Source organism: Sarcophilus harrisii, chromosome 4 (genome assembly GCF_902635505.1).
Source record: "Sarcophilus harrisii chromosome 4, mSarHar1.11, whole genome shotgun sequence".
Lineage (NCBI taxonomy): Eukaryota > Metazoa > Chordata > Mammalia > Dasyuromorphia > Dasyuridae > Sarcophilus > Sarcophilus harrisii.
Window position 1 is genome coordinate 72,148,105 of NC_045429.1, and position 20,895 is coordinate 72,168,999.

General features: G+C 42.8%; 2 protein-coding genes across 4 annotated transcripts in view; one reads left to right on the forward strand and one right to left on the reverse strand.

Moving 5' to 3' along the window:
• Positions 1-7,386, forward strand: part of LAMC2 (laminin subunit gamma 2) — an 80,650-nt gene extending 73,264 nt beyond the window's left edge. For both annotated transcript variants that reach the window (XM_031937019.1, XM_012547720.3), the window contains 2 exons: positions 23-122; positions 5,776-7,386. In XM_031937019.1, the coding sequence (XP_031792879.1) occupies positions 23-122; positions 5,776-6,029 (354 nt within the window). In that variant the 3' untranslated portion in view covers positions 6,030-7,386. The remainder of the gene's footprint in view (positions 1-22; positions 123-5,775) is intronic.
• A 2,052-nt stretch (positions 7,387-9,438) lies between these two features.
• NMNAT2 (nicotinamide nucleotide adenylyltransferase 2) overlaps positions 9,439-20,895 on the reverse strand; it is a 234,327-nt gene continuing 222,870 nt past the window's right edge. For both annotated transcript variants that reach the window (XM_003767494.4, XM_031937020.1), the window contains 3 exons: positions 16,444-16,545; positions 16,225-16,292; positions 9,439-13,606 (listed from right to left, as the gene is read on the reverse strand). In XM_003767494.4, coding sequence (XP_003767542.1) covers positions 13,504-13,606; positions 16,225-16,292; positions 16,444-16,545 — 273 coding nt within the window. In that variant the 3' untranslated portion in view covers positions 9,439-13,503. The remainder of the gene's footprint in view (positions 13,607-16,224; positions 16,293-16,443; positions 16,546-20,895) is intronic.

Consider the following 20,895-nt stretch of genomic DNA (forward strand, 5'->3'; position numbering starts at 1 on the left):
ATCCATGTTTTCTGCTCTTCAGGTGATTCAGGAAGCGCAAGGGGCTAATACCAGAGCCCAAAATGCAGGGTTTGCCATCCAAGATACACTCAATGCCTTGGACAGCATCCTGAGTCTAATAGGTATGTAAAGTGCTCTTCCAGCATATTAGTGCTTTGAATGGTCTATTGGAGAAAACACTGGATTCTCCATTCAAGAAATATTTATTCTCTACTGATTGGGAGGTACTCTGTTAGAACAGAAAGATATAAACAGAACCATATGGGCTCTCAAGAAGCTTGCGTATCAGTGGGAAAATATAATAGTTACACAGATAAGTATATACAAGATGCTTTGATCACAGAAGGAATGAGGAAAGACTTTATGGAGGAGGTAACATCCATGCTGTCTTGAAAGGAGAGAAGGGTCTGTAAGAGGTGGAGTTGAGAAAGAAGTAGATTTCTGGGCATGGGGGTTAGAAGCAGGAGAAAGACTGTTATATTTGACAAATAATAATGCCGTTTAGCTAGATTATAGATTCCATGAAATAAAGTAATAAGAAACAAGGCTAGAAAGTCACTAGACGTTTTTGGGCAGGAGCATGATTGGCAGTTGTGAAGAAAATGGTAGATTGGAAAAAGGAGAAACTGGAAGCAGGAAAATCAAGTAGGAGAAATGATCATAGTCTAGGTCTGAGGTGATGAGGATCTTGGCTGGGAGAACGTCTATGAGAATGGAAATTGAGACCTGGAAATTGAATTAACAGTTAGCAGTTGATTGCATATGGGCACCAAGGGAGAGGGAAGTCTCTATAATAGCTATAAGATGGTGACCCTTATTGACTAGAAAGGTGGCAGTAGCTTCCACATAACAGGAAACTGTGGAATAGGATTTACAGAAAAACATAATGGGTTCTGTTTTGGACTTGTTGGTTTTTAGATGCCAATGGGTCATTTAGAATATCCAAGAGATAATGCTATAGGACTGAAATTTAGAAGAGAAATGAAGGCTGAATTTTTGATGTGAGAGTCACCTTTTTGAAATGATTATTGAACCTACGAAAGCAAATAAGATTACTAGGAAAGAAAATACAGGGGAAAAAAGGGAAGAAGGTCCAGGATAGACTCAAAGTACCTATGGGTAGTTTGGGGAAAAACACAGAAGGTTAGTGGGATACTTCTGGTCCTGAACATTTTGAGTGGAAAGAAGAATTTCTAGACACTATGGAACTCGAGGAGCAACATGTTCTAGGGGATCGTACCAATCTAAATAGGAGATTGGTTTTCAATTTAGTTTGAACTGAAATTGGATTATTATTTGGTCTTTTCTGTTAAGCCAAGACTAGTCATTACTAGAATATAATGACTCAGGAGAGATTCCAAGAGCATTTAGATTTAGTCTCTTATATTTTCCCAGTATTATTGTTGTTGTTTAGTCATTTTCAGTTATCTTTGATTATTTGTGACCCCATTTGGGATTTTCCTGGCAGATACTGTGGAGTAGTTTGCCATTTCTTTCTCGAGCTCATTTTGAAGATGAGGAAATAGAAGCAAACAAGGTTAAGTGACTTGCCTAGGATCACACAGCTAATCAATCTCAGAAGTCAGATTTGAACTCAAGAAGAGGAGTCTTTGATTTTAAGCCCAATGTCCCACCCAGCTGCTCCACATTTTCCCACTGCAGTCAAACAAATGTAAATGTGATTTTCTATAGCTTGACATCAAGAATCTGAAAGAGTGTTAATTTTCCAATTTGTTATTAGTCATTGGCCTAGTCTGATATCTCTTAACATCAAACAATTCCTCTAGTAGAGTCTGGGTTAGAGCCAATAAATATTTATTCATAATAATATTTATAATAATAAATATTTATTCCTTGTGCCCAGGATTATTCCATTAAAGAGTTTGTGTTTTGGAAGCAGTAACACATCAAATGATTCCTTAATACTTTGGAAGCAGAAATAGGAATGGCTGTTGATTGCTCTTATTTAAATTCACCTAGATTTCAATGAACTTGATTTTGCCTATTGGATAGCAGCTTAAATTTCACAAATAAAAAGTTGTTTTATTTAAAAGTAATTCTATTAAGATAGCATGTCAAGATTTACAAAACATTTTGTTTGGATACTTAGCATTATTCTCCCCATTTTACAAATAAGGAAACCCAGGCTCAGAGAGGTTAGTCAAAGAATATCAGAGCTAGAAGGGACCTTAAGTTTCATCTGGTCCAATAATTTTCAGCTAAGGCTGAGAGAGAGAAAGAGACTTGTCCAAAATTGCATGAAAAACACAATTTCATGTCCTTTGACTGCCAGGCCAACTCTTTCCACCTTAATAATCAACATTAAATAATGTTTTGAGTTTTGCAAAGTGCCTTACATATATCTATATCTATCTATCTGTCTATCTATCTATCTATCTATCTATCTATAAAATCTCAATTTAAGTCCCACTGAAACTAGGACAGGTTGATGGTCTCTGTCTCAAGATGCTGAATTTGGAAGGTGTCATTAGCTCTTCAGTATCATAGAAACAACTTAAAAAATAAGAATAATTAAAATAGGAAGTTACATTCTTAGTACTTATGGCCTCCCTAGGAGCTTCATGCCAGTGTCCTGCATCCCTCCTACAGGGCAATATCCTCTCCCCAGTTACCTATTCACCCCCAATTCAATGAGAGCTAATTTATATCATTTGCTTTGGGGCACAATTTGCTGTTTTTGATCCAAAAGCAAAAATTCCTAATTATAGCTCTGTTTGCAATAAATGCTACACATAGTATTGGTAAGGAACTGAGGCTGTCCATGAGCACACACAGCTAAGGATCATAGGCAGGATTTGCATCCAGTTCTTCCTGATTATTCCAGTCCCTGGTACATAGTAGATGCTTAATAAATGTTTGGTGATTAATTGACTCCAAGTTTAGCCCTCTGTCTCTTATATGAAACTGCTTTCCTCAGATCATGACAGATGGTCATAAGACACATAGTACTTTTAACATCTCCACCTTCCAACCCCCAACATGAATCCTAGGAGTTAGGTTTTATTTATTTTCCCTTTATGTAGCACAGGTCAGGAAGGAATGGGTGTTTCCGGAGGTAGCTTGAATTGTCCTAAGGCTGCTATAGCTTATTTAAACCAGCCTGCTCTGGCCAGGTGCTGTTCAGGCTGGTATTCCTGTCACAGGATGGCTTGTGGGGAGAACCTGACTTGAATTCAAATGACACTCTTATCCAACTGAACAGAATTTTATTGGATTCCCTAGATTTCCAGTCAGAGGCTTCCTTTCCCGAACAGCTGGGATCCATCTCCCAAACACTGACCTCTGCAAAACCCTAAACCTTAGAGATTTGCTTACAAGCTGCTAAGGACAAGCAGCAATAGTTTCCCTGCAAAGAATTCAGGAACTATAGGATAGAGGTGACCTTGAGTCCAGAGCACTGGTGGCATTTTGGATTGGGACAAAAACCTCATCATTTTTGAGTAGCTCTTTTGTTAGATTACCTGCCTAAACATATTGCTATAACTTCCCCCCATCTAGAGATTAAAAAATTTTTTTACATATTTTTTAACATATTTAACATATATTACTTGCCATCTAGGGAAGAAGATTGGGGGGAAGGGGGAGAAGTTTGAAACAAGGTTTTGCAAGAGTCAATCTTGAAAAATTATCTATGCAGATGTTTTGAAAATAAAAAGCTTTAATTAAAACAAATCTAAAAAAAGTTTCAAATTAAGGGGATAACTTGGGGGGTCAATGGGTAGCTGAATAGCACAGTGGAAAGCACACCAAACCTAGAGTCAGAAGGACCCAAGTTCAAACTAAGCCTCAGGTACCTACTAGTTTTGTGATCCTGGACAAGTCCCTTAACCCTGTTTACCTCAGTTTCCTCATCTGTAAAAGGACCTGGAGAAGGAAATGGCAAACCACTCCAGTATCTCCCAAGAAAACCCTAAATGGGGTCACAAAGAGTTGGACATGACTTAAAACGAATAAACAGCAACACAACAAACTTGAGGTTAAGCAGTAGAAAGGTGGTAATAACTAAGCCCAGCTGCCTGTTGTGGAGTGGACATTCTTCCTTGATGGCTAAGTACTGGAAGCTGGATAATCTAAAAAGCATATCAGAGGCAAGGGAGTGAGCCTTGTGGAGGAAGCCAGTTACTGGTTCCCTGGGGATCAAGCAAGGCGTAGTCCAGTAGTTGGGATGTTCTTGGGTACCAGCAGATCAGACTGAAGGAGAGGAGGAAGGTGGGTCTTGACAGCATCAAAGGTGAGTTGGGGCTGCTCCGGAGAAAAGTCAGGATTGTGTGGATTGTACAAGCCTGACAGTTTAACTTTCTCTGGAATTTCCCCATCATCTGTAAATTGAGGGCAAATTGGACCAAATGACCTTACAATTCTAGATCTATAACCCTTGGTGGATTGGGCTATTGGTTCCATGAGGCTGATAGTTTTGAACAGACTCTGGGGTTTTATGGGCAGACCTGAATCTCTCAATTCAGCCCAATCTGTCTCTAAAAGGGACCATACAAAACTGTACTTTCTTGAAGGTTCTTGCTTTAGAAAGTCTGGAGTCCCATTGGTCTCAAGAACATGATGGATTCTTGGTCCGTCATTCTTAAAGGGAACCATGACATCAGGAAGGAATTCTCGTGGCTTATAGAGTAAATTAGATTTAAGTGAGGAAGGCCTGTGCAAAGTCACCTCCTGAGCCATCTGGGTCCAGATCAGGAGGACGCAGATGGCCCTGGATGAAAGGGGACACTTTGGCCTAGTTAAGCTAAGGCCTTTCACAGATTTCAATTTCCCTGAAGCTAAGCCCATTTTGTGATTAAGACTAGGTAAAAATGAGGCAAAGAATGGCCTCTTTTAATCAGTCAAATGATAAAATAAAATCAATCTGGGAGGAGAAGACTTCAGGGTTCTAGACAGAACAGCAAAAATTGCTATTTGCATTCACTCTGAGCCATCAGAAACCAAACAAGGACCAGGTAAGGCTTGTTCTGGAATCCATTATTAGCCCAGCAATGAGAGCCAGAGTGATTTGAGGTTAAAAAAGAAATCTTAAATCATACACCCCAAGATATCTTGTAAGGTTTCAGTGATGAAAATTGATATTCCTTTGGGTAGAGTACCTGCAGGGAAGGGTATGATTCTCTTTATGAACAGAGGGAGAAGATGGAGAAAGGGACAGAAAGGAGGGATGGAAAAAGGGAGGGAAGAAGGAAGAAATAAAGGAAAGAAGAAAGGAAGGGAGGAAGGAAGGAATAAAAGAATGAAGGAAAGAAGAAAGGAAGGAAACAATAAAAGAATGAAGGAAAGAAGAAAGGAAGGAAGAAAAGAATGGAGGAAGGAAGAAAAGAATGGAGGAAGGAAGAAAGGAAAGAAAGAAGGAAGGGAGGAAGGGAAGGAGGGAGGGAGAGAGGGAGGAAAGAAGAGAGGAAGGGAGGGAGGGAGGAAAGAAGAAAGAGAGGGAGGGAGGGAAGGAAGGAAAGAAGGGAGGGAGGAAGGAAGGAAGGAAGGGAGAGAAGGAGGGAAGGAAAAAGGGAAAGAAAGAAAGAAGGAAGGGAGGAAGGAAAGGAGGGAGGGAGGAAGGAAGGAAGGAAGGAAATAAAGAAGCAGCGAGCTGAATTGCATTGCCCAACTGGAACTGGCCAGTTAGGTCCCCAGTGGGGCAGCTACTATCACTCACATGGAAAGGAAATGGTGGAAGATAAAAAAGGCCCCGCGTGTATTGAGAGAAATCTGGCTGTAAAATTTCCTGGTTGACTCTTTTCCTATTCCCTGGAACAGACCAGCCGGGCGGAGTGGATGAAGAAGGCTTACTCTTGCTAGAACAGAACTTCAGCAGAGCCAGAAATCAGATAAACACCCAGCTTCGGCCCCAGATGCTGGAACTGGAGGACAGAGTTCGGAAGCAGCAAGGCCATCTTCGGTCCTTGGAGGCGAACATCGCCGGGATCCTGGCCGACGTCAAGAACTTGGAGGACATCCGCAACAACCTGCCCCCGGGCTGCTACAACACACAGGCTCTGGAGCAGCAGTGAAGCGTCCCAGAGACTCCTCCTCCGCCGCCGCGGTTCTCAGGCCTCGGCCCCGGAGTCCGGGGCTCAGGCTGGTCCGGGGGTGGGGGGAGGCACAATTGGACTTAACTGAACTGACCTGGTCCCAGCGCTGTGACTGGAGCGGCCAGAGGTCTGGCTGGATGTGTGATGTTGGGTACGAATCATGTTGGGGAATGAATCAAACGGCACGAGACTGATGGAGCAGCCGGGACCCCAGGACAGGGGGAGGATTAGCACACGGTGCAATGGCCCAATCAAAGGGGCAAAGCCATAATTAACAGGCACATTGGGCTTTGCCTAAGGGCAAAAAAACCGGAGAGAGGAGAGCCCAGTTCCCGATGATTACCGTCCTTGCATCTTGCTCTGGCCCATCCAGTCCCATCCCCGGGAGTCCAGCTCAGGGTGCTTTTCTCCCGAGTCCCAGGTCTAGTGAAAGCCAGATCCCCCCCCCCCTTCTTGTAGCAGGTTTGAACCTGCTCTCTGACTGACCTTTGTGCCCATGTTCCCTCGCCCCTAATTCTATTTGACCCAGGTGAAAAATGTAGTTTTAGCTCGACAGAAACGTCCTGAGGTGAAGAATACTTTCAAGAGACTCGTTTGAAAACATAATCATTCTTAGATGTATCTAATAATCTGAACCTCCGTGGGCAAAAAAGAATTCTCCAAGTTTATCCAGCTTTTAAAAGTCATCCTAGTGTCAAAAGAGGGAACAAAACCCAATGAAATACTGTTACCTCTTGGCATCCAATGCAAGACTTTTACCCTTTGGTACTCTTCCCTCTCTCCTCGTGAGGGTAGCACTTAAACTCACTTCTAAACCAGATGGATAATGGGACAGAGGGAAAGTGGGCTGCTTAGTTCTGGTGGTACTCAGAGTCCTACTGTTTAGTGATCCTGTTGCCTCAGGAAGCTCTCCAGCCTGAGTGGGCAATAGCTTTTACCCTCCTGCCAAATGAGGCAGATTGCATTAGCTATTAAAGAAACAGAAAAGGGAAACTTTTTGGTTCAAACTGATAAAATATGTAGCTCAAATGTTGAGAGAGCTCAAAGCTATCTAGAGAATCAAGTTATCCTTTCTTTGACATCCCCTTTAAAATTCCAGGTTTCAATATGTATTTTGTGGACCTCCTTTTGTCAATATACCAAAGGATGCTCCCTCCTTAGACTGAGCTGAGTAGAAGATCTTGTCTGTCCTGCACAGTGTTTGGTGGAGTACTTACCTGGATGTAGCTCTGCCTCAATCTTGAAAGACTTTTTGGTGCTGCCTTTCCTCTTCCCACCATCTTTTCCCCCTTCACTTTTAATGGACATTTTTAAAATAAAGAGGTATTGAATAAGCTGCCTATTGTCACTTCCTGATTTATATACTCTCAACTACAGATACAAGAATTTAACAACTAGAAAGTACTTCTGCAATTAGAGAGGTCCTTTGGTCCTCTAGTTCTAGCTCCTGATCCTGCTTTGTGGATTTTCTTCCAGTTGGAAAAGAATTTTGCTGTTTGATATTTCTTATAACGGAATGACAGAATTTTGTTTCTAGGACAAACTAATCACCTCTCCAGGCCATTTCAAGGGAACTATTTCCTAAAGGAGTTAAAAATTGACATGTATGATTTCCTGACTTTTGGAACATGATCAAAGCAGAATATCTGGTAGCTACAGGATGTCATGCATTTGAGGGAATAAATTTTCTGTGATATTAATTATGCATATGCCCTTGGGCTGAGAAATTGGGAGAAAGTGTATGATCACATAAACCAGGCACTGATGAATGGTACTTTTGACCATTGTACTTTGTCTTGGGTGAAAGTTAATATCCCAGGCTATGGTTTTTTTTTATTTCTCTTAAAAGATGAGAAGATAAAAAGAAGTAAAATGAGATGTAATCTAGTCTCATGTTTGTAGCAAGTGACAAATAGCATAAATGTGCTTCCTGTGCCTTTTTCTAATTCTTGTTATAGTACTGGAAATGACTGTGGCTCAGTTTTATCAGTTGTAGAGAATATTCCCCTCAAAGGTTAGGTCTATGCTTTCCTTCTAGTTAACAGGTGGTTATACAGTCTCCGTAAGCAACCCAACTCCTCAAGCTAATTATAAAAGCACAAATAACTATTTGCCACAATTAATAACCATCAACTGGCTAAAATTTTTATCAAAAGTCAGAAAATTAGTAGATTATCTCAAAGATGATTTGATATTCTTTCCTCATTAGATACTCAAGAGTCAACATTTAGCTTTGGGAACAAAGGAGTAAACAATATAAATTATAGATGGCTTACCAAACACCATTTTGATGTGCCAATCTGAATTTGATGTGCCCTACTGAAAATAGAAGCTACTGGCTAAATAAATAAACTGTTATTTTGAGAATAGGAGCATCACAAAAGTGAATGACTTAATATTTTATTCATCATTGATGGGACCTATCAGGGACACACTAATATAATACATGTTAAAATGAGCTAATCATGATGTTAAAATGGCCTGCTTTAAAATCAAAACAGTAATATAAGAATGGTTGTTCTGAACTGAAATGGATAATACTACACCAGTCAAGTGGCTGACATCATTTTCATCTAGCTAAAAGAACTGCCAACTTCTGGACCAAAATTTGGCATTTAGCCAAGCATATATGTGATATAAAGTCCAAATGCGAGTTAATGTCTACAGTGGAGAAGAGTAATTATTAAATAGAACCATTTTGTTTATTTCTGTGCCAAAATTATTAAAAACAAATATAATGGAATGATTGTAGTGGTTATTGTGTTTTAGTAGTACCTAAAAGGTTTTAATTATCATAAGTCTTAGGTTTCATTATGAAGGCAAGCTGAACTAGCACTCTCCTACTTGAATATCTTTAATCATGTGTCTCATCACAGATAATTAACATTGCAAATAGAAGGGTAAACATATCCATAATAAATAAATTTTCCAATTGGCTTTGGACATTAGTTCTTAACCTGTTACCAGATGCTTAATAAATGTTTGTTGATTGATGAGTGTTAGAGTGGGCAAGGCAATATAAACATTGCCCACGATAGACATCTAGTATATATTTTAATGTAGATTAATACGCTCACGTGTGTGCAAATAATTGAATTTGGGCAAAAAAAAATTGCATTAAGTACAGCTGCAAGTCCCTATAAAGGAAAATCAACCAGTTCTCTTATTGAGGGGTCTCCAAACTTAGTTCATGTTTAAGTTTATTGTTTTGTTTATACAACTACTGTCTAAAACTTTGTTTCCCTGTACAAAGAGAGACATGTAATGTAATATTCCTTTAAGTAAAGTGAAAAGGCGATCTTTCAAGCAGTCCAATGCAGTCCACTAAAGCGTAATCTAAACCACGATCCAATTCCTTGACTTGAGCAGAAGTAAAACAAGAAACCGGTAGCATCATCTTGTTTATTATAGAATTGAAACATTTTGCCGATAAAACTTTTGTCCATGACCATCTTTAGCAACAATATTTTACTCAAAATATTTCACTGTGAAATGATCTTGTAACTTGAATGTCATTTTTTTTTAATGAATTGGTTTCAGGAAAACAAATCTTACTGTTAACATGGCAGCGTCAGTGATCAACATGTGAATTGAAGAAAGCTCTTCCCTCCCTGTACCAATCCTAGAGACCTTTAAAACTTAACCACGTTCTGGGCCCTGTGATTTGGGCTGAAGAATGAGGAGGGACTGAACCGCAGCTCATTTCTAACCTCCCAGAAAATATTCATAGGCCCCTCTAAACTTAAACTACAAAAGAAACGACATGGTGGACTTTTACTGTGCAGCTAGATGAAGATGTCAATAAGATGAGTCATGGTGTATTCATAATCATCACCACAATGCTATGTTCCTAAGGCATGCTGTCCTAAATTAGATGAACTACAAAGTTGATCATTAATCCCATACATCCAGATATGGCCAACTGGTCTACCCAATTATTTTCCTATTATTCTCTTATTGGAGAAAATAAAATACTGGGATCTATTTTCTTAATTCCATGAAATTGTGTGTGTGTTTATGTGTGTGCGCACATGTGCATGTGTGAAGGGTTAAGGGTAAGTTCATGTTGCTAGAGTAAGATTGTTCCTTATTTTCTCTACTGTTTGCTGCCATTTAGAAACTGAGAAATATGATTATTTATTCCTACCAGGAAGGACCTCTGCTATTTCTTTGAAATAGCTCGAGGATGAGACCAGAGCCCAATGGTGAACGGTTGGAAATGCACACAGCAGGATCTGCCACTCGTCCAGAAGAGATTAGCTCAGAATTATCAGGCACTGGACAAATAGAGAAATTCCTTTTCCGTGTCCATGATGGACTCCCGTGAACGAGAGGAGCGGTGAGATCTCAGAGGTTACCGGAGGAGCCCTGAGGTACCGGTGAGCAGCACAAATTCCCTCCGGAGATCTCTCGTGAGGAGGGATGAGTGGATGGGTCCTCATCTGCTCTAACAGCTATTTTTATTTTTGGAGGAAAGGATGAGAGAAGGGGACCTCATCTGATGGCAGTTTCCTGCTTGTTGGCAAGAAATGAGACTGGCGAGCCTCTGTGACTGTCATTTCAGTTCCCACCTTTCTCATCCAGTCTCGGGTCCCACCTCAGGTAAGCCGAGGAAGCAAAGACCAGATTCACATGGCCTGGTGGTCATTCTCTTGCAGGGCCTTTATCAAGGCCTCTAGACCCTCCCCTTAGCATTGACTGTGACTGGATCCTATCAACAAGTCCCATTGTGAGACAAGAGTAATGTTCTTATCATTCTTAATGAATAAGGAGCTTGAAAATGGGAGTGAAGAAAGGGATAGAGAGAGGAGAATGTGGTGGTTCTGCACTAATTTTTCTTTGAAAAACTTTGATAATAAGGGAGTTCTTTCCAGCTTGCTCTTTCTCCTTCCATCCCAGAGTCAGTTCTGACCTGATTCTCTTTTCTGGAACTTTATTTGATCTACTTCCTCCATCTGTAACATGCCTTCATGTTTCCTCTACACCGATTATTGCTCCTTAATGAGAGGAGGGAAGAGCAAATGGAGTTTGAGCCCTGCCTGAGACCTGCAGCATAATACACTGGGAAAATACCATCTATAAAGTCATATTGAACCTAGGTTCAAATCCCTCTTCCCATATTTCCCTCTTTCATGACTTTGGGCAAATTATTAAATTCCCTGTTTCCTCACTTAAAAGATGAAGAAATTCAACTATATGATCATTGGGATCCTTTCTGGCTTCATACCTATATTCTTAGGAGCTTAAAAGATAGAACAAGGTATCTACTTCATCATGGAACTGCCCATTTGACTCATAGCTAGGTCTTAAGAAGTTTTGTTCCTAGTGATGGACCCTCATCATCTTCCTTTCATCTACTCATAATCAAGAAATCCTTGCTGGTTGGAAACTCCAGTTCCCCTGGTATCAGCCTCATTTCCATTGGGTTTACATTACTTCTGGATAAACTTAGTACCTTGCTAGTCTGTCTTCTGCTTAAGTAGGGTTAACTTGGATTAGATAATCTCTAAGGTTCTTTCTGTCTTCACAATTTTTCCCTATACCCCAATGTATTTGTGGGATGGAAGATGAAACTTTCTCTTTTTTCAGTTTCTCTTTATCTGACTTAAGTTTATGTCCTCCCCCATCCCCATGTGTTCTAAGAAAACTGGCCTGAAATAATCTTAATTATAGTCATGAACATGTAAGTTTATATCCAAGGAGACAATGTATTGACCAACTAATTGTTCTTGGATTTCCCTCCCTTCCAGACTCAAAAGCCATCACTGACAAGGAATTTTGATGAAAAGGCTCCATTGTTGTAAGACCCTTCTTCACAGTCAACCAGATTTGCCCAAGATAGGAAACCAAGTAGAGGAATGGACAGTCTCTCTAAGCAGACTCCATGATTTTGGAAACTGGCCTTGAGCCCCTTCAAGAGTGAACAGTAGAGAGGAAATGGAAGAGGGAACTTGAATCCATGCATCTAAATGGGTTTCCTGAAGGCTCAGTGCTCCCATGGAGAGCCCTATTATGTGAATAATGTTCCTGTTAAGGCAGATTTAATCCAGATGACAACTGATGTTTCTTAAATTCCCTAGAAGTCCTTAACCTAGCCTTACAGAAACACTAGGATGCTATTTCTACCCCACCAAAAAAAAAGTTTAACCCTGGATATCCCAACCAGGATTAGGGTCATTGTGTTTTTGTTTAATTTTTTCTCAAGATCATGATATGATGTTAATAGGTCATAATCTGTACTAGTGAAAGAGGTGCCCGTGTCATTGAGCTTATGGATTCATTATCCTTATCTGAGTGTCTTATACACAGAGGAAAGCGTTATAACATTAGACATGGGCCATAGAAGAACCAGATTCTCAAGGATATCCAAGGCTGGATGACCACTTAACTTATTTATTTTAGAAATTGCTGCATTATTAGGATTTTACCCGGCATAAGTGATCCAGGCGTGTGCCTAAGTTTGGTGTAGACGGGCTTAGTACAATGAGCTGAAGGAAGTGGGTGCTCCACAAACACTTTTTGACTGGCAGTCCCCACCCTTCCCACTAGTTCTCATTCCATTTATAACCAAAAGCTCTATGGTTGGACCTTCCAAAATGTGTGAGGACCGGCTTTGTTTAAAATAGAGGTTCAGCCATGATTCAGTTTTGGAGCAGGAAAATCATCTCCCAAAACTAAAACCTGCAGAGATAGGTTCAAAGTCCTGGGGAAAACTCATTTCCAGACTTCACAATTGTAGAAATTTTCTATCTTCTGGGACTTCAAAACCCAAGTGGTTCACTCCTGGCCAAAAAAAGAGTGTTCCACCTCACTGCTTGAGGTTCATATTTGGGGGTGTCCCTGGAAGGGCTGGGCTCCCCAGTAATGAGAGCTGAGGCTGAATGCAGCAGCGCATCAAAACAGAAGGAATGCCGAAGAAATGAGATCAAAGAAAAAGAACCATAGACACCAATTTCATCTAAGGTCTATGAGAAGTGGGAGGGGAAAAAGGCCGGCCCTTTGGGACAAAGGGCATGCTAGGAGGGCGAGGGCCAGAGCCACCACCCTAGAGCATGCTGGGAAGGTGGGCACCAGAGCCGCCTCCCTAGAGCATGCTGGGAAACGGACATCAAAATACCTCTCTGGGCAGCACTTTGCCCTCCCCGACTGTGGTCCACGCCCAACCAGGGAACAAGCAGAAAGGCTGTCCAAAGATGCCCAGGGAAGGGGCTCCTTGTACCAAGTACCGAGGTTCCTGCACAGCCCTGTCCTGGGGGTATTACAGTCAGCAAGTGAGAAGGACAGACCAGTGGGGGGACAGTGAAAGACCAAGGGGCAGGGAGAGAGAAACAGATGGACAGACAGACAGACCGGAAGAATGGCTGAGAACAGGAGGAGAAGAAAGCACAAGGGCTGAGTTGCTGCAGTAACAGGGTTGGGGGTATAAAGGGGCTGGGGGCAGGAACAATAGGGTCTATCCGGAGGCATTGATATACAGCTGGCTCTTGAGGATGTAGTCAATGACGGGCTGGGTTAGGTAGTCCACAACGTGTCCGTCCCCGTGCTGCAGGGCCAGTCTGTGGGAAATAAGGACAAAGCCCGGTCAGAACCTCCTCAGGGTGGAGAAGGGGGAGGCAAGGATGGGGAGAAGGGGAGGTCACAGGCTGGAGAGGATGGAGAGCCCAGGGGGCCAGCCCGGCAGGGGAACTCCAGCTGCCCCCCCCCCACAGGAGGCAGAGCAAGCGCCTGCCCGTTCTCCCCCAGTTCAGCGGGGCCTAAAATGGAAATTCCGGCATTAGAGACGCTTTCCTTTGGGTTCCTCTCCCTGTCTGATCTTTTCTGGAAAGCAAATACTCCTGGGAGAATTCACAAATTAGAATAATTAATGATGAATTATTAAAATCTTATTAGAGCTCTTTTCTTCCAATGAGTAGTAGAGAAGCTAAAGAAGCACTGAGCTCCTGTGGAGGGTGGGGAGGCTACAGAGGGAGAAGAGCATAGACAGGACCTGAGGGGCCTGGAGGGCAGACATCAACTCCACATATTGCACAATTTTATTTAGCTGACACTACTTGGATTCACATTGAATTTCCTCTGTCTCTCTCTGTCTCTTTCTGTCTCTCTCTGTTTCTCTCTGTCTGTCTCTTTCTCTCTCTGTCTTTGTCTCTCTGTTTCTCTGCCTCTCGATCTCTCCCTCTGTCTCCTTCTTTCTGCCTCTTAATCTCTCTCTCTCTCCCTCTCTCTCTGTCTCTGTTTCTTCCTCTCTCTTTGTCTCTGTTTCTCTCTCTGCCTCTCAATCTCTCCCTCTGTCTCTCTGTGTGTCTCTGTCTCTGTCTCTCTCTCCCTCTCTGTCTCTCTGTCTCTCTCTGTGTCTTTCTCCCCAGCTTTCTCTGTCTCCTCTCCCTTTCTCTCAATGACATGGGAATCTGAGATACAGCAAATTGTAACTGGAGGTAGCCATTTACTGCCCCAGGCAAATGCTCTGCAGTGCAGTCAGAGAAGCCTCGGTTTGACCACTTGGGGCACGTGGGTCCTAGAAAGACTAACTGAGGTTTATCATCACAGATCCTGTCCTGAAGCTACCTTCTCATGCTTTAGCAGGTCCCCACACCCCCCCCCCCATAGCAACAAATAAATACAGACTCTGCCAAATGATCGGCCTCCATGTGTACATTCGGACTGGACAGACTGTCCTGAGACTGACCTGAGTGATTGACCCTCAAGGAATGCACACAACTCATACACATGGAAGAGCAGGAAGGGAACCCCAGACACTCTAGGTCAGGAAGGATCCCATCGCCCCAGGCTTGAGGTGAATAGAATACCCTCATATGTACTTCGAAGCCTATGGTGGCACATCAGACTGGCCTGAACACTCCACACAACATCGGAAAAGATTTGTGCCTCCCGTGGGTTTTCCCTCACTGGCTGGTGGTTGGTTTGCATGGGAGAGAAATGGTCAATGGGTTCCCGTCCTTCTTGCGTTTGTTGAGAAGATGTTGAGAGTTTGGTTTTACTTTGCAGTCCAGAAATCATCTGCAGTCACTTTAAGAAAAATACCCCAGATTTCCCTCCTGCATTTTTAAGGCTTGGTCTTCACAACAATTTTGTGAGATAGTGCAAGCAATGATATCCTTGTTGTACTGATGAGGAAACAGGCTTTGATCAGTTCAGAGATTTCCCCCATGATTATGTTGTTGCTGTTCAGCCACATCTGACTCTTTATGACTCCCTTTTGGGGGTTTTCTTGCAGGGGATAATGGAATGGTTGGCCATTTCCTTCTCTATCTTATTTTACAGACAAAGAAACTGGTACAAACAGAGGTAAATGACTTGTCCAAAGTTATATAGCTAGTAAATGTTTTAGGTCGGATTTGAACTCCCTCTGGCCAGTTGCTTTACCCACCGCACTATCTAGCTGCCCCTCCCATGACCACACAAGGAAAATAACTGAGGCAAGATTGCTTCCCCTGTTTCCTTGCCCCAAGTCTCTTCTATCCGTTATGATACACCGTCTCCTGATGGGATGCATGGTAGAGGCAAGGGCTCTAAGAGAATAAATCTGAAATGGTTCAGGATTCCTGGAGTCTTTTGTAGAGCTCTGCCTGAGGCAGAACCCCCACTTTACTGCAATGGGGGTGAGGAAATAGTGGGGTTTATCTAAATCCCTGGGCCTCCATGATCTGAATGGATACAACATGATCGAGTACTGTTAACACGAGCACTTTGTTACACTGGAAACTTGATAGAAGACAGCAAGAATCTTAGGGGTGATGGCAACCTATTCCTCTCCTGGGCAGGGCTCTGTTGAAATCACCCCAAGTCAGCTCATGGGTAATTTTTTTGGGAAGCACAAATGATGAGATCAAATGAATGATGTCAAGAAATGATGTTGGATGTAAGGATTTCAGCCGTCCTGTCCTCTCTTGGATGGGAACATGTGGGACAGACAAGGTCACCTTGCTGAGAAGGGGTCACTTTCGTCCCTCACCAGAGAGTCACAGAGAATTGGGGCTATTGGAGACCTTAAAGCTCATTTAGTTCAGTTTGTTCATTTTATAGATGAGGAAACTAGACCCATGGAGATGTTGAGGTGACTTGTTTAAGGTCACACAAGTATCAAGTAGCAGAGCTGGGATGTGAACGTAGGACCTCCAGACCCCAAGCTTGCCATCGTACAGATAGTCACACTTACCTGCTCTTGGTGGAGCTGACAATGGACATGGGATGGTTGATGTCATCCTTCACCACCAGGATGTTGTTCTGAGGATAGAGCAGAGAAGTCGGTTGCTAACCACCTGGCCCAAGTACCTGGAGTTCCCTTCCCCTCCCGAGCTCCAGGACATGTGGAAGATGAACATCTGGGTTAGGGCAGGGAGGAGACCTGCCCTCATTAAGAAGATGCATGACTCACCTTGTACTTGCGGAGTATGGAGGAATGGTTCATGATCTGGTCTGTGTCTGCGGCATCCCGAGGTACCACCACAATTCCAAAGTCACCAACTATCACTTCCATCTGAAGCAATGCAAAGAAGGAAGGGAGGGAGGAAAGAAGGGAGAGAGGGAGGAAGGGAGGGAAGGAAGGAAGAAAAGAGGAAAGGAGATAAAGGAAGAGAGGGAAGGAGGTAAAGGAAGGGAGGGAAGGAGGAAGAAAGGGAAGGAGAAAGGGAGGGAAGGAGAGATGAAGGAAGGGAAGGAGGTAAAGGGAGGAAAGGAGGGAGACTAAGATTTACATAGTCCTTACTATGTTCTAGGCACTGTGCTAAGTGCTTTACATATAGTATCTTATCAATGACCTGAAAGGGAGGTGCTATTCTTAGCCCCATTTTACAGATGAGGAAACTATGACAAACAGAGGGTAAAGTGACTTTCCCAGCCTCACACAGCAATGAGTATTTGCAACTGGATTTGAACTCAGGTGACTCCAAGCCCAGAACCTCATCTAACTTTCTATTTAGTCCAGGCCACATATCAAAGACAAAAAAGAATTGTTTCTTGTCCTCAAGGAACTTGCGTTCTAGTGGGGGGTGAGACAGGTGCAAAGAGAGGGAAGGACAAAGCAAAGGCAAAGTGATGCGAGTTACTTGTAAGAGGTGGATACTGCCCGGGGTGGGGGTCGGGGGCAGGTGAGGCTTCACGAGGGAGGAACCCCCTGGTCTGAGTTTTTAGGGAAGCTGGGGACCCTCAGGGCTGGGCCATCCTCTGGATGTGTTATTTGTCTACCCCAGCAGCTGGCTAGCTCCCCCCCCCCACCCTTGCAAAGGAGGCCCACACAAAGAAGATGACAGAAGGAGGGAAACGGGATCAGTCTCTAAGATGAGTGACGTTTGAAGGACATCAAAGGAGGCTTTGGGGCGCTGGGGCCCCGGCTGCCCTTGTGGACTGCGGCAGCCCGAGCGCTCGGGGTCAGGGCAGCCCGGACACGCCGGGGGAAACGCGGGGGTGGGGGGGAGCGGGGAGATTCTTGGGCAGCTCGGCCAACTTCGCCCCTCGTCTCAAAGCTCTAGCAATGGAAACAGAGGGGTGCCAGCTCACTGCGCCATATGCATTTCAACATTTTTCTCAACGTCTAAGTTTTTTTTTTTAATTTAATTTAATTTTTATTTTTTGTCTCTGTCTCTCTCTTGCTCTGTCTGTCTCTGTCTCCTCTCCTCTCCTCTCCTTCTCCCTCTCCCTTTGCTTCCCTCCTTCTCTCTCCCTCTCCTTCCCTCTCTCTCCCTCCTCCTCTCCTCTCCTCTCCTCTCCTCTCTTCTCCTCTCTTCTCCTCTTTCTCTCTCTCTCTCTCTCCACATACTCACATACTTGCTATCCTCTACTCCCAAGCTATCATGCAGGCACAATAGATTGCGTGATGTAAAAAGCCCTTTTTACTGCCTTTTATATAAATATAATATATATATATATATAAATATAAAAACATATAATATATATAATAAATATATAAAAATATAAAATAAAAAAGACTTTTATTTTATTAAGACTATTTTATTGTGACAGGAGCTATGCTAAACTCTCCAATGGTTGAGATTGAAGCTGGGAGAGGCTGCGGATAAAGACACAGTTTGGCTACAGGGAGCTCCTGAAGGGAAGGAGGAAAGCGGAGGTTTAAGCTTACGGGGAAAACCAAAACACAGCATCGCACTGCCAGCAGCAATCACAGCAGAGTCTGTGCGAAGTTGAGCTGATTTTTTGATTCATATGCATAAAGAATAATTTGGGAACGGGTAGGGAATGAAGAGACTGGGATGTTTGGGGGCAGATCTACCTCTTCCCACATAGATGTGGGATGGATGGAGCGAATTATGGCTGCAGTTGTTTGTCCTTATTTTCGAAGAGGACCAATGACATCACGGGGTGATATCTTGACTTAGGCATAAATTGAATTTAAGTGAGGCAGAATTGCACAAAGTCATGAACTTACTCTCCCTTCTAGAGTCATCCAGGGCCAGTGGCAATGGATTAATGGAACTTATTAAATGCGCTCTTTAAAATGGATGGAAACAAAGAATGGAACCAAACGGTACCCTAGACCAAGGATTCTTGAATATATATGGGTATATAAAATAGGCATACAAATCAAACATTTAGTGAAAAAAATCATGATGTCACAACCCCACATTCAGTTTTGAGATCTTATAGGAGATAGCTCTGGTCCAGACCTAAAAGGGAGGACCACTGAGACGTTAATGATTTAAGGGACTTATTAACAACACAAACTGGAATTTTTATTGGCCCAGCAGCAGCTAGGTGAAGGGGAAGACCTTATTTCAAATACTTCCTCAGACACTAACTTTGTGATCTTGGGCAAGTAGTCACTTAAGCGCTTAACCCCAGTTTTTTCATCTGTAGAATGGGGATAATCATAGGACCTTAGAGGTTACTAGTTACTAGACTCTCATTTTATAGTTGAGGAAACTAATTTTTTTAGAGAGGCTTTTCTCAAAGCCATTAAAATAATGATGATAATTATAGCAAAATTTATTAATTATTTTAAGATTTTAAAACATTTAACACATTATTGGCTTTATACATAGGTACAGATTCTAACCATGTCCTTAGACCTCAAATCTAGCGTTCTTTTCATTACATGGTACTACCTCCCATACAGTGACCTGATTAGGGTGTGTGTGGATAGGTGATCCCTGAGCCATTGAGGCAGGGTCTGCTCCATGCAAGGCATGAGAGCTACAGAGGAAGCCAGGGCTGCCCCCTGGGAAGTCCCAGCACACATAACTAAATCAAGCTCACGTCCCAATTTGTGGATTAATGTGAACCATCAGTCCACAGGTATTTATTGCAGAGCCACAAGGTGCATAGTTCCATGGGAAGAATTAACCCTGAGAGCTAGAGCTCTAGCACCTGGCTGCAGCTGGGCAAGCTTTCTGCACATGATGACTTCATCCGTAGCCAGAGGGTAAAGTGCACATAATAATAACTAGAATTTATGTGGCACTGTAAGGCTTACAGAATACTTCACGGCAGCACGCTCCTTCCTGGGCTAAGGGCTAGGACAGAACTCTGGGAGTCTGCACCCAAGAGCTCAGTTATTTTTGTTTCCAAGCCCGTGGCCAGTCATCTGGAAGGCTGGTTCTCCCATGGAGGTCAAACTTGATTATACAAGGGCAGGAGTTAGCCGGGCGGGGGCCATTCCATACAGAGACTACACTAAGGTCATGGAGTTACCCAAGGCTGGGAACCCATGAATTCACCAAGATCAATCCGGGCATTTCTATTTTTCTCAACTCTCTCCTCTTCCCTTGGACACCTCCAACAGAGCCTTCCCTGATAGCCACTCACTGCTGATTTTCCAGATGTTTGTTCTTTGCAGGGGGGAGGACTGGGAAAGGGGCAAAGACTTTTCTTACTGCTCTCCCCAGCCCCTTTTTGCATCCTTCTTCTCCTGGTTCCCCAGTCTCCATGTTACCAAAGCAGGTAGTTTTAAACTTTTCCCACCTTTTTTTTTCCAAACCCTTTTTGCTCTGGGAAATTTTTGTGACCCAGATATATAGGTAGATAAAATAAATATGCAAAACTGATAATAAACCATAATTTTGTGGCCCCTACATTCAGTTACCCATGACCCCATAAGGGGTTGAGACCCACAGTTAAAGAAGCTTATTCTAGACTACATCTTATTTCCACATTTCTCTTAACAATTTATTCAGATGCAATTGGTGGCTCCACTGCCATGGTAAATCACTTCCTTTGGCCCAACCTCATTTTTCCTCACCTTTAAAATGAGTTAAAATATGTAAAATTACAAACCTTACTTCTGAAAGTGCCATTTAGCTATTATTTTCATAAAATGGGGTTACTAACACCTGTACTACCTACTTCCCAGCGCTGTTGTGAGCAGAGCTCTGTGTAATCTCTAGTGTGCTGTAAAATGGCAGCTGTTAGTATCTGGGGGTCATTTGCAAAGGAATAAACTTCTCCTGGTGGAATTTCAGGAACCAACATATCTGAGGGATAGGAGTTCTTATCATTGGCTCTTCACACCATGCAATCTAGTGTGCCTGCATGATAGCTTGGGAGTAGAGGGTAGCAAGTATGGGGGAGGGGGGAGAGAGAGAGAGAGAGAGAGAGAGAGAGAGAGAGAGAGAGAGAGAAATAGAGAGAGACAGAGACAGAGAGAGACAGACAGAGAAACAGAGAGAGACAGAGACAGAGAGAGACAGAAAGAGAGAGAGAGAGACAGAGACAGAGACAGAGACACACATAGACAGACACACAGAGAGAACTATAAAGTGGCAAAGTGCTTTCTATTCATTATCTCTTTTGATTATCACAGTCACCCTTCCATTTGAACACCGCAGGTGTAACTATGGGAATTTTGCATCTAGGAGCCCAATGTTCAGAAACACTT